General features: G+C 49.6%; 1 protein-coding gene across 1 annotated transcript; it reads right to left on the reverse strand.

Annotated features, from left to right (window-relative positions):
- Window positions 1–943: 943 nt before the first annotated feature.
- On the reverse strand, window positions 944–7,045 carry HSP90AA1 (heat shock protein 90 alpha family class A member 1). The gene is made up of 11 exons (XM_030930159.1): window positions 6,861–7,045; window positions 6,101–6,262; window positions 5,645–6,011; window positions 5,190–5,323; window positions 4,567–4,887; window positions 4,286–4,451; window positions 3,668–3,858; window positions 3,414–3,561; window positions 2,904–3,172; window positions 1,998–2,331; window positions 944–1,715 (listed from the first exon to the last, which is right to left on the reverse strand). The coding sequence occupies exons 2-11, from the start codon at window positions 6,260–6,262 to the stop codon at window positions 1,606–1,608; spliced, it is 2,202 nt and encodes a 733-aa protein (XP_030786019.1). The 5' UTR covers window positions 6,861–7,045; the 3' UTR covers window positions 944–1,605.
- Between the last annotated feature and the right edge of the window lie 4,791 nt (window positions 7,046–11,836).

The following is an 11,836-nucleotide window of genomic DNA, read 5'->3' on the forward strand; positions in this document are numbered from 1 at the left end:
TTTTTTTTTTTTTTTGAGACGGAGTCTCGCTCTGTCACCCAGGCTGGAGTGCTGTGGCCGGATCTCAGCTCACTGCAAGCTCCGCCTCCCGGGTTCACGCCATTCTCCTGTCTCAGCCTCCCGAGTAGCTGGGACTACAGGCGCCGCCACGTCGCCCGGCTAGTTTTTTGTATTTTTTAGTAGAGACGGGGTTTCACCGTGTTAGCCAGGATGGTCTCGATCTCCTGACCTCGTGATCCGCCCGTCTCGGCCTCCCAAAGTGCTGGGATTACAGGCTTGAGCCACCGCGCCCGGCCAGGATAGTTTTAAGTAGATTTGGTAAACAACTTTGAGACACTATAAGGCCAAGGAATTAAGTGACTCTATTTAGAACAGAAGGTATTCCATGAATAACATCAAAACAACGTGGACACTAAGGGGAGAACACGTGTTAACTCACGGAAACGGGATACACGTCTGCATTGCTATTTTCTGTGCCTACTTCATGAGCTCCACCCCTCACCTGCAGAGTATATGCTGGGAAGATCCTGTCAACCCTTGGAGCAGTCAGTGTTTTTTTTTTGAGACGGAGTCTCGCTGTCGCCCAGGCTGGAGTGCAGTGGCCGGATCTCAGCTCACTGCAAGCTCCGCCTCCCAGGTTCACGCCCTTCTCCTGCCTCAGCCTCCCGAGCAGCTGGGACTACAGGCGCCCGCCAGGTCGCCCGGCTAGTTTTTTGTATTTTAGTAGAGACGGGGTTTCACCATGTTAGCCAGGATGGTCTTGATCTCCTGACCTCGTGATCCGCCCGTCTCGGCCTCCCAAAGTGCTGGGATTACAGGCTTGAGCCACCGCGCCCGGGCGGAGCGGTCAGTGTTTAACCATCTCCTGCTAGCACCTGTTTTACATTGTGGCACCAATGTCATCCAGATATTCCCCTTTCCCCCTAAATAAGACACTGTCACGTAACATCTTTTAACTCATCTGTATTTGTTACAACTTTAAGCAGAATGTGACTCGAGCACTACATTTCCATCCACAAGACTTGAGTTATTTTTGAACAGCTTTATGATATGCTTAGGTAGCCTTGTAACTTTGCTCCTCCAAACAATACTTTTCTTTGGAAAATAAGCCCTGTGGAGAGTTCCATCAAGCTGCTTCAGTTTAACCTATTTCTAGAGGACTAGTACATGCAAAATTGGCAACTACAGGGGATGAAAAGTTCAAAAAGTAGATCCTACAAGATGTAACAAATACTTTTCTAAACATCCAGGTATATAACTCAAGAACACTTCGGATAACAAGATTTGGTCTACTCAGAAATCCGGCTTGATAGCTAAACACTTTAGACCACAAAGTTAACATGTTACATACATCTTACAACACACGTTACCCCAATCTGTTAAACCAATGTGAAACTAAAAAAGCATTACTAGCTCTGCTTTAGTGCCTAAGGTACCACAGCATCACTTAGAAATAGACAGAAATCTTATCTTCCCCTTAAAGTAGCTGTTGTCATGCCATACAGACTTTTTAATATTAACAAAAATAAAGAAAAACATCCTTGAAAATATATTATCAGAAGAACTGTAGAGTATTGAACAGGTAAGTCATCCCTCAGCCGGAGGTTAGTCTACTTCTTCCATGCGTGATGTGTCGTCATCTCCTTCGAGGGGCGGCATTTCTTCAGTTACAGCTGCACTGGTATCATCAGCAGTAGGATCATCTTCATCAATACCTGTTTCCAAAATAAAATCCTTGTATTAGAAAGATTTCTTAAAGCCAGCTATTAGTGTAATACTCCTGGTTTACACCTTCTTTCAAGACAGTATTTACAGGGCATATGAATCTCAATTTCATTTCTTAGCTCTTGTAAGACCTTACTTATCCCTAAAAAAAAATTCTTGAATGCCTCCAAGCAGGACAAGGTGCTTCAAGTTTGGATAACTGAAAGTTTACCACTTTCTTCACTGTCATGTGTATTTCTTTCCTTTGTAACATTACATAGTATAAGGCTTACCCAGACCAAGTTTGATCATCCTGTAGATCCTGTTGGCATGTGTCTGGGGATCTTCCAGACTGAAGCCAGAAGACAGGAGTGCAGTTTCGTAAAGCAAGATGACCAGATCCTTCACAGACTTGTCGTTCTTATCAGCCTCTGCCTTTTGCCTTAAGGTCTCAATAATGGAATGGTCAGGGTTTATCTCCAGGTGTTTCTTTGCTGCCATGTAACCCATTGTTGAGTTGTCTCTTAGGGCTTGAGCTTTCATGATTCTCTCCATGTTTGCTGTCCAGCCATATGTGCTTGTGACAATACAGCATGGAGACGTCACCAATCGGTTTGACACAACCACCTGTAATCAAGAAGTGATGACTAGGAGCCTAGAAAGATTAAACCCTAAACTTTCATTGTCAAATGAAATCTGAAGAACCCAAACAATAGATCGGAAATACTATTATCAAATAGAACTTAAATGTTGCATTAGGTAGCCAAAGAGCACAGGTTATAATTAATTTCGTTTTACGTACACCACCTTTTTTTTTTCCCGAGATAGTCTCGCTTGGTCACCCAGGTTGGAGGTGCAGTGGTGTGATCTTGGCTCACTGCAACCTCTGCCTCTCGGGTTCAGGAGATTCTCCTGCCTCAGCCTCCGGGCGCCCGCCACCAAGTCTGGCTAATTTTTTTGTATTTTTAGTAGAGACAGGGTTTCACTGTGTTAGCCAGGATGGTCTCCATCTCCTGACCTTGTGATCCACTGCCTCAGCCTCCCAAAGTGTTGGGATTACAGGCGTGAGCCACCACACCCAACCATACACGACATAATTTTCCATATTAAGTTGAAAACAAGGGAAAATGGGTCATGTATGACTAAGCTTGAAAGCACCTTAAAGGTATCAACGATCAGGAAATGCTGTATTCACATACCTTTTCAACTTTTTTCTCCAGTATGTCTTTCATGATTTTGCAGAGGTTCTCAAACTTTGTTTTTTTCTCTTCCTGTTTCTTTTTTTCTTCTTCATCCTCTGGAAGTTCCAAGCCCTCTTTGGTGACTGACACTAATGTCTTCCCCTCAAATTCCTTTAGCTGTTGGACACAGTACTCATCAATGGGCTCGATCATATAGATCACTTCTAAGCCATGTTTCCGAAGACGTTCCACAAAGGCTGAGTTAGCTACCTGGTCCTTGGTCTCACCTGAGGTATTACAAAGTTACTTTTAGACCTTTTAACAATAAGAATGGCTTCATCTACTTCTAACTTTTGCTAGCCAGATACCTAGGCAGAACCTAAGACAGATAATGATCTAGTTCATGTTAATTATCTTGCCTAGATCAACGCCAGTTATTTAACAGTGCTACCTGAGTAGAAAACACACCTACAGAGCCTACAAGATTATAATAACAACGTACATGACTGTAACATAGCGTCCCCCTACCTGTGATATAATAGATATGTTTCTGGTTTTCCTTCATTCTGGTGCAGTAATCCTTGAGAGAAACCATCTCATCGCCAGAGGCAGATGTGTAGTACCTTAACAGCTCTGAAAGCTTCTTCCGATTTTGTGAGTCTTCATGTATTCCAAGCTAAAACAAAGTATGTTCTTTACTAAAGACTTTCTGAATTCAAAAAAAAAAAATAATCTAGAGAGGCCAGTTGGAAAACTACCAATGGTCAAATGTTTACACCAACCTTTATGTTTTTAGAGAACTGCTCATAGAACTTCTTGTAGTTCTCTTTATCTTCCGCCAGTTCAGTAAAGAGTTCTAGGCATTTTTTGACCAAATTCTTCCTGATAACTTTCAAAATTTTGCTTTGCTGCAACATCTCACGGGATATATTTAGAGGGAGATCCTCCGAGTCTACCACCCCTCTAATGAAGTCTGAAAAAAATATAAAAACCAAATGCACTGAGTCATTCCAAGGACAAAACTGGTACTATGTAAACCCCCAAAAGCAAAGATAAGAACCTGGAGATGATACGAGGTTATTTTTGAGACAGAGTCTCACTCTGTTGCCCAGGCTGGAAGGCAGTGGCGCAATCTCCGCTCACAGCAACCTCTGCCTCCCAGGGGGGGTTTTTCAAGCTATTTTCATGCCTCAGCCTGCCACCACATCGGGCTAATTTTTCTAATTTTAGGAGAGATGGAGTTTCACCATGTTGGCCAGGCTGGTCTTGAACTCCTGACCTCAAGTGATCTGCACACCCCGGGCTCCCAAACTGCTGAGATTACAGGTGTTAGCCACCATGCCCAACCAGAAGTATTTCTTTAATCAGTGACAGTGATTATTTTTCCTATCTATACTTACTCAGATATTCAGGGATTAGCTCCTCACAGTTATCCATGATGAAAACTCTGCGTACATACAATTTGATGTTGTTCTTTTTCTTTCTGTTTTCAAATAGGTCAAAAGGAGCACGTCGTGGGACAAATAGAAGGGCTCTGAATTCCAACTGTCCTTCAACTGAAAAATGCTGTAATAGAACAGACACACTAAGTACCAATGAACAATGCATTAGAGCAGATATTTGGGGTGGTGGGATGATAATCTAAGGACAAGCCTGAAGCAGCCATCAGTCCCTCACTCACCTTCACTGCCAAGTGATCTTCCCAGTCATTGGTCAAGCTCTTGTAGAATTCTCCGTACTCCTCATTAGTAATATCGTCGGGATTTCTGGTCCAGATGGGCTTTGTTTTGTTGAGTTCTTCTTGATCGATGTACTTCTCCTTAATCTTCTTTTTCTTCTTCTTGTCACCATCCTTCTTTTCTTCTTCCTCCTCATCAGAACCAACATCTTCAATTTCAGGTTTGTCTTCGGACTCTTTCTCTTCTTTTTCTTTTTCTTCTTCTTTGTCTTCTTTTTCTTCAGCCTCATCATCGCTGACTTCTTTATCACGTTCCTTCTCCACCTTCAAAAGACATGAAATCACATCACTGCTGCACTCTAGAACTAAGTCATAGCGCTGCCCCTCTATTTTCAATCTAAGGCCAAAGCCTGCATTAGCGAGGTTGAGAAGCAGTCAGGCAGCTTCTCATCAATATTTGATATACCAACTTAGTATTAATAGCCCGAGGGACCTTCAAAGAGTTAGTAGAGCTTAGGCTCCCCAGGCTTCAGACTAGTTCAACACACCTAGGAACTAAGGATGTAGTACAGTCACCCCAGTCACCTACAGACAGTAATGCACTCTGCAATTATGTAAAAACTTACAAAAAGAGTAATGGGATATCCAATAAACTGAGAATGTTTCTTCACAATCTCCTTTATTCTTCGTTCCTCCAAGTACTCAGTTTGGTCTTCTTTCAGGTGCAGGATCACCTTTGTTCCACGACCCATAGGTTCACCTGCAAGAGAAATAAAGAAAATTGACTCAATAATACATTCAATTTAGTGCTCAATGCCATGCTTAACCCTTATAACGTGTCTATGAAGCGAGGTTTGCCCTTACTACAGATGCAAAGGCTCCCACAGCAGATCTAAGTGCCTTGCCCAAAAAAAGTAATCACCAAGTCATGCCATTACACACTAATTCAGAGCTCTAGCTTGTTCCTGATCCTTGGATAAACACACATTTCTGTGAACTTCGCCGCATCCCCAGGGGTCCAAGGGTTGCAGCACCCCACCATTCTGCCACTGACTTAACCAGTGAGTGTTCAGGTACCTACCTGTGTCGGTCCTCACTGTAAATGATCCCCCTGCCGAGGACTCCCAGGCGTACTGCTCATCATCGTTATGTTTGGTGATCACAGTTACTTTCTCAGCAACCAAATAAGCAGAATAAAAACCAACACCGAACTGGCCAATCATGGAGATATCTGCACCAGCTTGCAAAGCTTCCATGAACGCTTTGGTCCCAGACTTGGCGATAGTACCAAGGTTATTGATCAAGTCAGCCTTCGTCATCCCAATTCCAGTATCCACGATAGTGAGGGTTCGATCTTGTTTATTTGGTATCAGGTTAATATGCAGCTCTTTCCCAGAGTCTAATTTACTGGGATCCGTCAAGCTCTCATACCGGATTTTGTCCAATGCCTATTAACAAAAAATATTAACTAAGCATACAGCCCCCAAGAAGTTCATATTGAAACCAAAATCCTACTCTGGGTTAATAAACGACTTACATCTGATGAATTTGAAATTAGCTCTCTCAGGAAGATCTCTTTGTTCGAATAGAAAGTATTGATAATCAGTGACATCAACTGAGCAATTTCTGCCTGAAAGGCGAACGTCTCAACCTCCTCCTCCTCCATCGGTTGGTCCTGGGTCTGGGTTTCCTCAGGCATCTGGAACGACACCGCGCCTGTTTAAAACCTTGCAGGACGTCTACAGCGGCAACACGAGATTCCACCGCGTCCTCCCAACATTTTTAAAGCCGGATTGCAGATTTGCGAAGTTTAAGTAAACCGAAAATAGAAGGGGCGGCTGACAAAGAATGACCTCATTTCGGAGCGCGGTAACTACCACGAGCGTGTGCGCGCTTCCGGGAGGCCGCTGCAGGCCCGGCCCAGTCCCGCGCCGCGGTCCCCAACCGACCCCCCGTGTGCCCTCCCGCGCGGGCTGCGGCTCCCAGGGCGGCCTCCTCCGCCTGCGCCCCCAGCTGGGCCGGCCAGGGGGCCCCCAGCGACAGGGCCGCTCTGCTCGCGTGCGGCGCCAGCTCCGGGGCTGCTGCGGAGCCTCAGGGAGCAGCCGCCCAGCCCATTCCTGATGCGGCGTGCGGAGACAGCAGCGGGCCCATGGCCTCCGGAACAGGGAGCGCGGCCGCCCGGGAGCGCGGCCCTGGCGGGTTCCGGGCTCCCGTTTGGCCCCCGCAGCCTCCGCTCCGCGCCAGCCGCCCCCAGCCCCCAATCCACCTCCACAGGCCCCCACAACCGCCCCTCAGACCTTGGCTAAGAGGCTGCAAACGTTCCACGGCAAAGCAGCACCAAGACGCTGAAGCAACTGACGCGCCGCCCCCGCGCCTGCCTTATATAGCGACGGGCCCGCCCAGCGCGCGGCGCTTTTTCCAGAAGCCTCCCGAACCTTCCGGAAGACCCCTCCCCAACCGCCGCCGCGGCCGCGCGCCTGCGCCTGCGCCCTCGCCCTGGCCCGCCCCTCCCGCTGGCGCGCGCAGGCCCTGCTCGTGGCCCAGCCCGGGAAACCTTCCCTCAATCGCCGCCCCGCGCCTCTCGCACGCCCCCGCGCCGACCTCAATGCGCCTGCGCGGCCTGGAATTCTCGGGAAGGTCTGGGCGCCCTCAGGGGCCGCCCGCGCCCTCCTCCCTGCACTCCCACCTGCCGAGCGCGGGCGGCCTTTGAAGTGAGGTGTACTTGGTCACCTGGGCTGAGCAGAATGCGGGGCCGGGCGGGAGGCGCGCCTGGAGGGAGGGTCGTGCGTGGACGGGGAGCGCCCCGGGTCTCGCGCGCCCGGGAGACTACCGGAGCCGTCGTCCTGATGGGCGGCGCGCCCGCTGCCAAAACACCCGGCCGCAGGCGGCGCCGGGATCGCGGGGCTCTGCTCCCTGGGGGCCGTTGGGCTGTTGGCCTCCAGCTGCTGCGCGCAGGGGACGCCGTCCCGCCGCCTGCGCGGTCGGGGAGTCTCCAGACCCACCGCTGGCTCAGGAGCGCTCCCTACCTTTGGGTTCCCCGGAAGCCATGTCCTTCACACTTCAGGGTGGCTTAGCTTGGGAATCGGGCCCTTGGTGAATAAATTCATGCTTACCCAGCAACACCCGGCATGATTTTTAAAAGCCCATCGTTTTGCCGATCGATTTGAGGTCTCCTAATTAAGTATCTAACACTTGGCACTTTGGTGATTAAGCTGCCCTGAAAGACAGGTTTGGTGTTTTTTTGTTTTTGGACAGGCTCTCGCTCTGTCGCCCAGGCTGAGGTGCTGTGGCACAATCTCGGTTCACTGCAGCTTCGACCTCCCGCACTCAGGTGATCCTTCCACCTCAGCTTTCCGAGCAGCTGGGACGAGCGCGGGCGGAGGACCACAGGCGCGGACACCACACCCGGCTCGTTTTTGCATTTATTTGTATAGTCGGGGTTTCACCATGTTGCTCAGGCTGGAAGAGCCAGTTTCTACATGAGAATTTTCGGATATTTTGGTCAAGGCCAGCTGTGAGAACCTTGGAGGTGTTGGGGTTCCTTAGACCTGGATCCCATGCCTGGTCTCTGTCCTCTTCCTCTCTGGCGCCTCCCATGGTTGGGCCTCCTCCTGCCTACACTCATAGCCAGGTCCTGGGAATAATCTGGAAGCTCCTTACCGTGTAAACAAACGACGGAACTATCTCCGCTTCCTGGTCTCTAGGGAAAACCAACTTGCTCAGGAGCAGGGGTTTTCAGACTGCGGCCTGGGACCCTTTAAGAGTGTGTGAAATCAACATAAAGCGTCTTGCCTGGCATTACAAAGCGGGAGAAGTGGATGGAAAGTAGCAGCCACGTGGCGCGGGCCCCAGCGGTGGTTACTGGGTGTGTGCCGGCTCCCGTGAGAGCTGTTCCGCAGCCTGGCGGGGCGCCCCCGGCCCAGGCCTTCCCTACACTGCAGCCAGGACTGGCAGGGAGGAATCCGGAAGCAGGCGGGGCGGTGAGCTGGTCGCTGAAGGGGCGCAAGGTCTTCCCTTGCGAGTGCCTCCTCCGCCTGTTTCCTTCCTGTCACCACCAGCCACTGTCCCCATTCTCCTCACTTGTAGGAACTTTTCCTACCGCAGTTTCTGCCATTGCCCAGGGGGTTTGAGATTTCTTATAGAAGAGCCATCCCGGGCCCTAGCTCTGACAGTCTGTCTTGTTTTTGGGACCTTCATTTTTCCCCATTTCTCCAGTGAACCTGTCCCAAAGCCCCTCCCTAGGTCTGGGCTTCACTGGGAACCACTGTTTCCTGTCAGGCCCCACCTTTAATGTCCCTCCTTCCTTCCACAACTTCCTGTCTTTCCAGCTCTCCCGCCTCGGTTAATAAACAGGACATTTTTGTCCTGTCTCCGGGTGACATTCCACAGTTACACACCAGTTGAGACCTCTGTCATGGTTTCTACCATCAATTTGCCAGCCGCTGGCTGTTCCTTCTCTCTTCTCAGACTCATGCCCCTCTCCCTGGCAAATCACGGAGCTCCTGGAGGTGGGTCCTTGCCCCCAGGAAATCTTGTCCAGCACTGTAATAGAACTTGTGTGCAGATGACTCACGGAAGAGCCGGGCCAGGACTCAGCTCCAGAGCTGGATACTGAGCCTCATGAGCGTCTCCCACCTCTCCAGCCCTCTTTGAGGGTTCGTTAGCCGGGTGACTGACTATCCCACCACCTTAAAGAATCCCAGGCTTCCCCATAAGGGATCTGGCACTGAGTCCTGCCACTTGTGCCTCCTAAGTACCTCTTGAACCCAGCCACTTCTCTCCACCTTCATCTCCCGCTTCCACACAACCGGGAACTCACCTGGAAGGCCTCCATAACCACCTAACTGCTCCCTGCATCTGGTCTGGTCTGTCTCCAACCTGTAGCCAGGGTGAGCTTTGAGAACACAGACCTGGCCCTATCTATTCCCTCCTCCCCACCCTCCGCAAATCCTAGCTGACTTCCCATCCTTCTAGGAAGAGAACAGAGCTCTTTAGTCCTGTGAGGCCCTGCAGGTCGCTGCTGCCTACCCGTACAGCCCCAGTTCCCACTGTGCTCCTATTTCTGTGTCTGGCACTCTCCGCATGACTCGCCTCCACAAGGATGTGCAAATGCTGTTCCCTCTGCCTGGAACACCATTCCTCTGTTCTCTAATTAATTTTTTTTTTTTTTTTTTTGATACCGAGTCTCGCTCTGTCGCCCAGGCTGGAGTGCAGTGGCCAGATGTCAGCTCACTGCAAGCTCCGCCTCCCGGGTTTACGCCATTCTCCTGCCTCAGCCTCCTGAGTAGCTGGGACTACAGGCGCCCGCCACCTCGCCCGGCTAGTTTTTTGTATTTTTTAGTAGAGACGGGGTTTCACCGTATTAGCCAGGATGGTCTCGATCTCCTGACCTCATGATCCGCCCGTCTCGGCCTCCCAAAGTGCTGGGATTACAGGCTTGAGCCACCGCGCCCGGCCTCTCTAATTAATTTCTAATGGAGCTTCTGCTCACACATTTTCTTAGGAACCCCCACCTACCTCCCACCAGGCCAGGTGTCCTGTCATGGAGAGGTTCTCAGAATGTGGTGCCTTCTCCTTCAGAGTACAGACCACACGTGCTCCTCCGCTTCCTCTAGCCCTCCAACCCCAAGTTCTTCCACTCCTGCTTCACCTCCTTTTCTGTCCAGTCTCCTCCTCTTCCTTACTCAACATGTTTCTTTTTTTTTTTTTTTTTTTTTGAGACGGAGTCTCACTCTGTCGCCCAGGCTGGAGTGCAGTGGTGCGACCTCAGCTCATTGCAAGCTCCACCTCCCGGGTTCACGCCATTCTCCTACATCAGCCTCCCTAGTAGCTGGGGCTACAGGCACCCGCCACCACGCCGGGCTAATTTTTTTGTATTTTTAGTAGAGAGGGGGTTTCACCGTGTTAGCCAGGATGGTCTCGATCTCCTGACCTCGTGATCTGTCCCCCTCGACCTGCCAATGTGCTGGGATTACAGGCGTGAGCCACCACGCCTGGCCTCAACAACATATTTCTAATAGATCACCAAGCCCTGCAGATTTAGCATCCTAAATATTTGTTGACCTCATCCCACAGTGATGTTGTTGTTAAAGCAATCTGACCATTTTCCTTCTCCATTTGAAACCTTTCAGTGCCCCTCAGTATAAGCTGGAGCATGGATTCTGGATCCGGGTGGCCTGGATTCAGATCTTAGTTCAGCCACTGCCTGTGTGACCCAGGGCAAGTCACTTACCCTTTCTGTGCATCCATTTCAGTATCTGTAGCATGGACATGAACATGTCTTCTTCTTAGAGTGGTTATGAAGCTTAAATGAGCTGCTTCTGGTTTTGGAAATGGCTCAGGTGATAGCCTACCCCATAGCAATTTATGCCCCCTTACATGCTTACCAGGCAGCAGGCTAGCTACTTTGCATGTGGTTTCTTAATCCTCTCAACTCTGAAGTAGGTGGCTTTGGTCCCACTGTACAGATGAGAACACTGAGGCTCAGGAGAGGTAAGTCCTTTACTCAGGGTCACCCAGAGCAAAGGCCTCCAGGGCAGTTACACCCAGGTCTGGTGTGATTTTTTTTTTTTTTTATCCTGATACACAGTCTCAGCCAGGTGCAGTGGCCCACACCTGTAATCCCAGCACTTAGGGAGGCTGAGGCAGGCCAATCACGAGATCAGAAGTTTGAGACCAGCCTGGCCAACAAGGTGAGACCCCATCTCTATGAAAAATACAAAAAAATTTAGCTGGGTGTGGCAGCACACACCTGTAGTCCCAGCTACTCAGGAGGCTGAGGCAGGACAATTGCTTGAACTCAGGAGGCAGAGGCTGCAGAGAGCCAAGATTGTGCCACTGCGCTCCAGCAGGGGCAACAGAGCAAGACTGTCTAAAAAAAAAAAAAAAAAAAAAAAAAAAAAAGACACAGTCTCACTGTGCTGCCCAGGCTGGAGCACAGTGGCACAAACATGGTTCACTACAGCCTCAACCTGCTGGGCTCAGGTGATCCTTCTGCCTCAGCCTCCTGAGGAGTGAGACCACAGGCATGTGCTACCACACCCAGCTAAATTTTATTTTTTTTTGTAGAGATGAGGTCTTGCCATATTACCCAGGCTGGTCTTGAACTCCTGGACTCAAGCAGTCCTCCCACTGTGGCCTCCCAAAGTGCTGGGATTACACGTGTGAGCCACCACAACTGCCCTTGGCTCATACATTTTGATACATTGTTTTTTTCATTTTCATTCAGTTCAAAATATTTTTAAAATTTGCTTTTCTTATTTCTTGACTCATG

The sequence above is a fragment of the Rhinopithecus roxellana genome, chromosome 5, assembly GCF_007565055.1.
Source record: "Rhinopithecus roxellana isolate Shanxi Qingling chromosome 5, ASM756505v1, whole genome shotgun sequence".
In the NCBI taxonomy this organism is placed as follows: Eukaryota; Metazoa; Chordata; class Mammalia; order Primates; family Cercopithecidae; genus Rhinopithecus; species Rhinopithecus roxellana.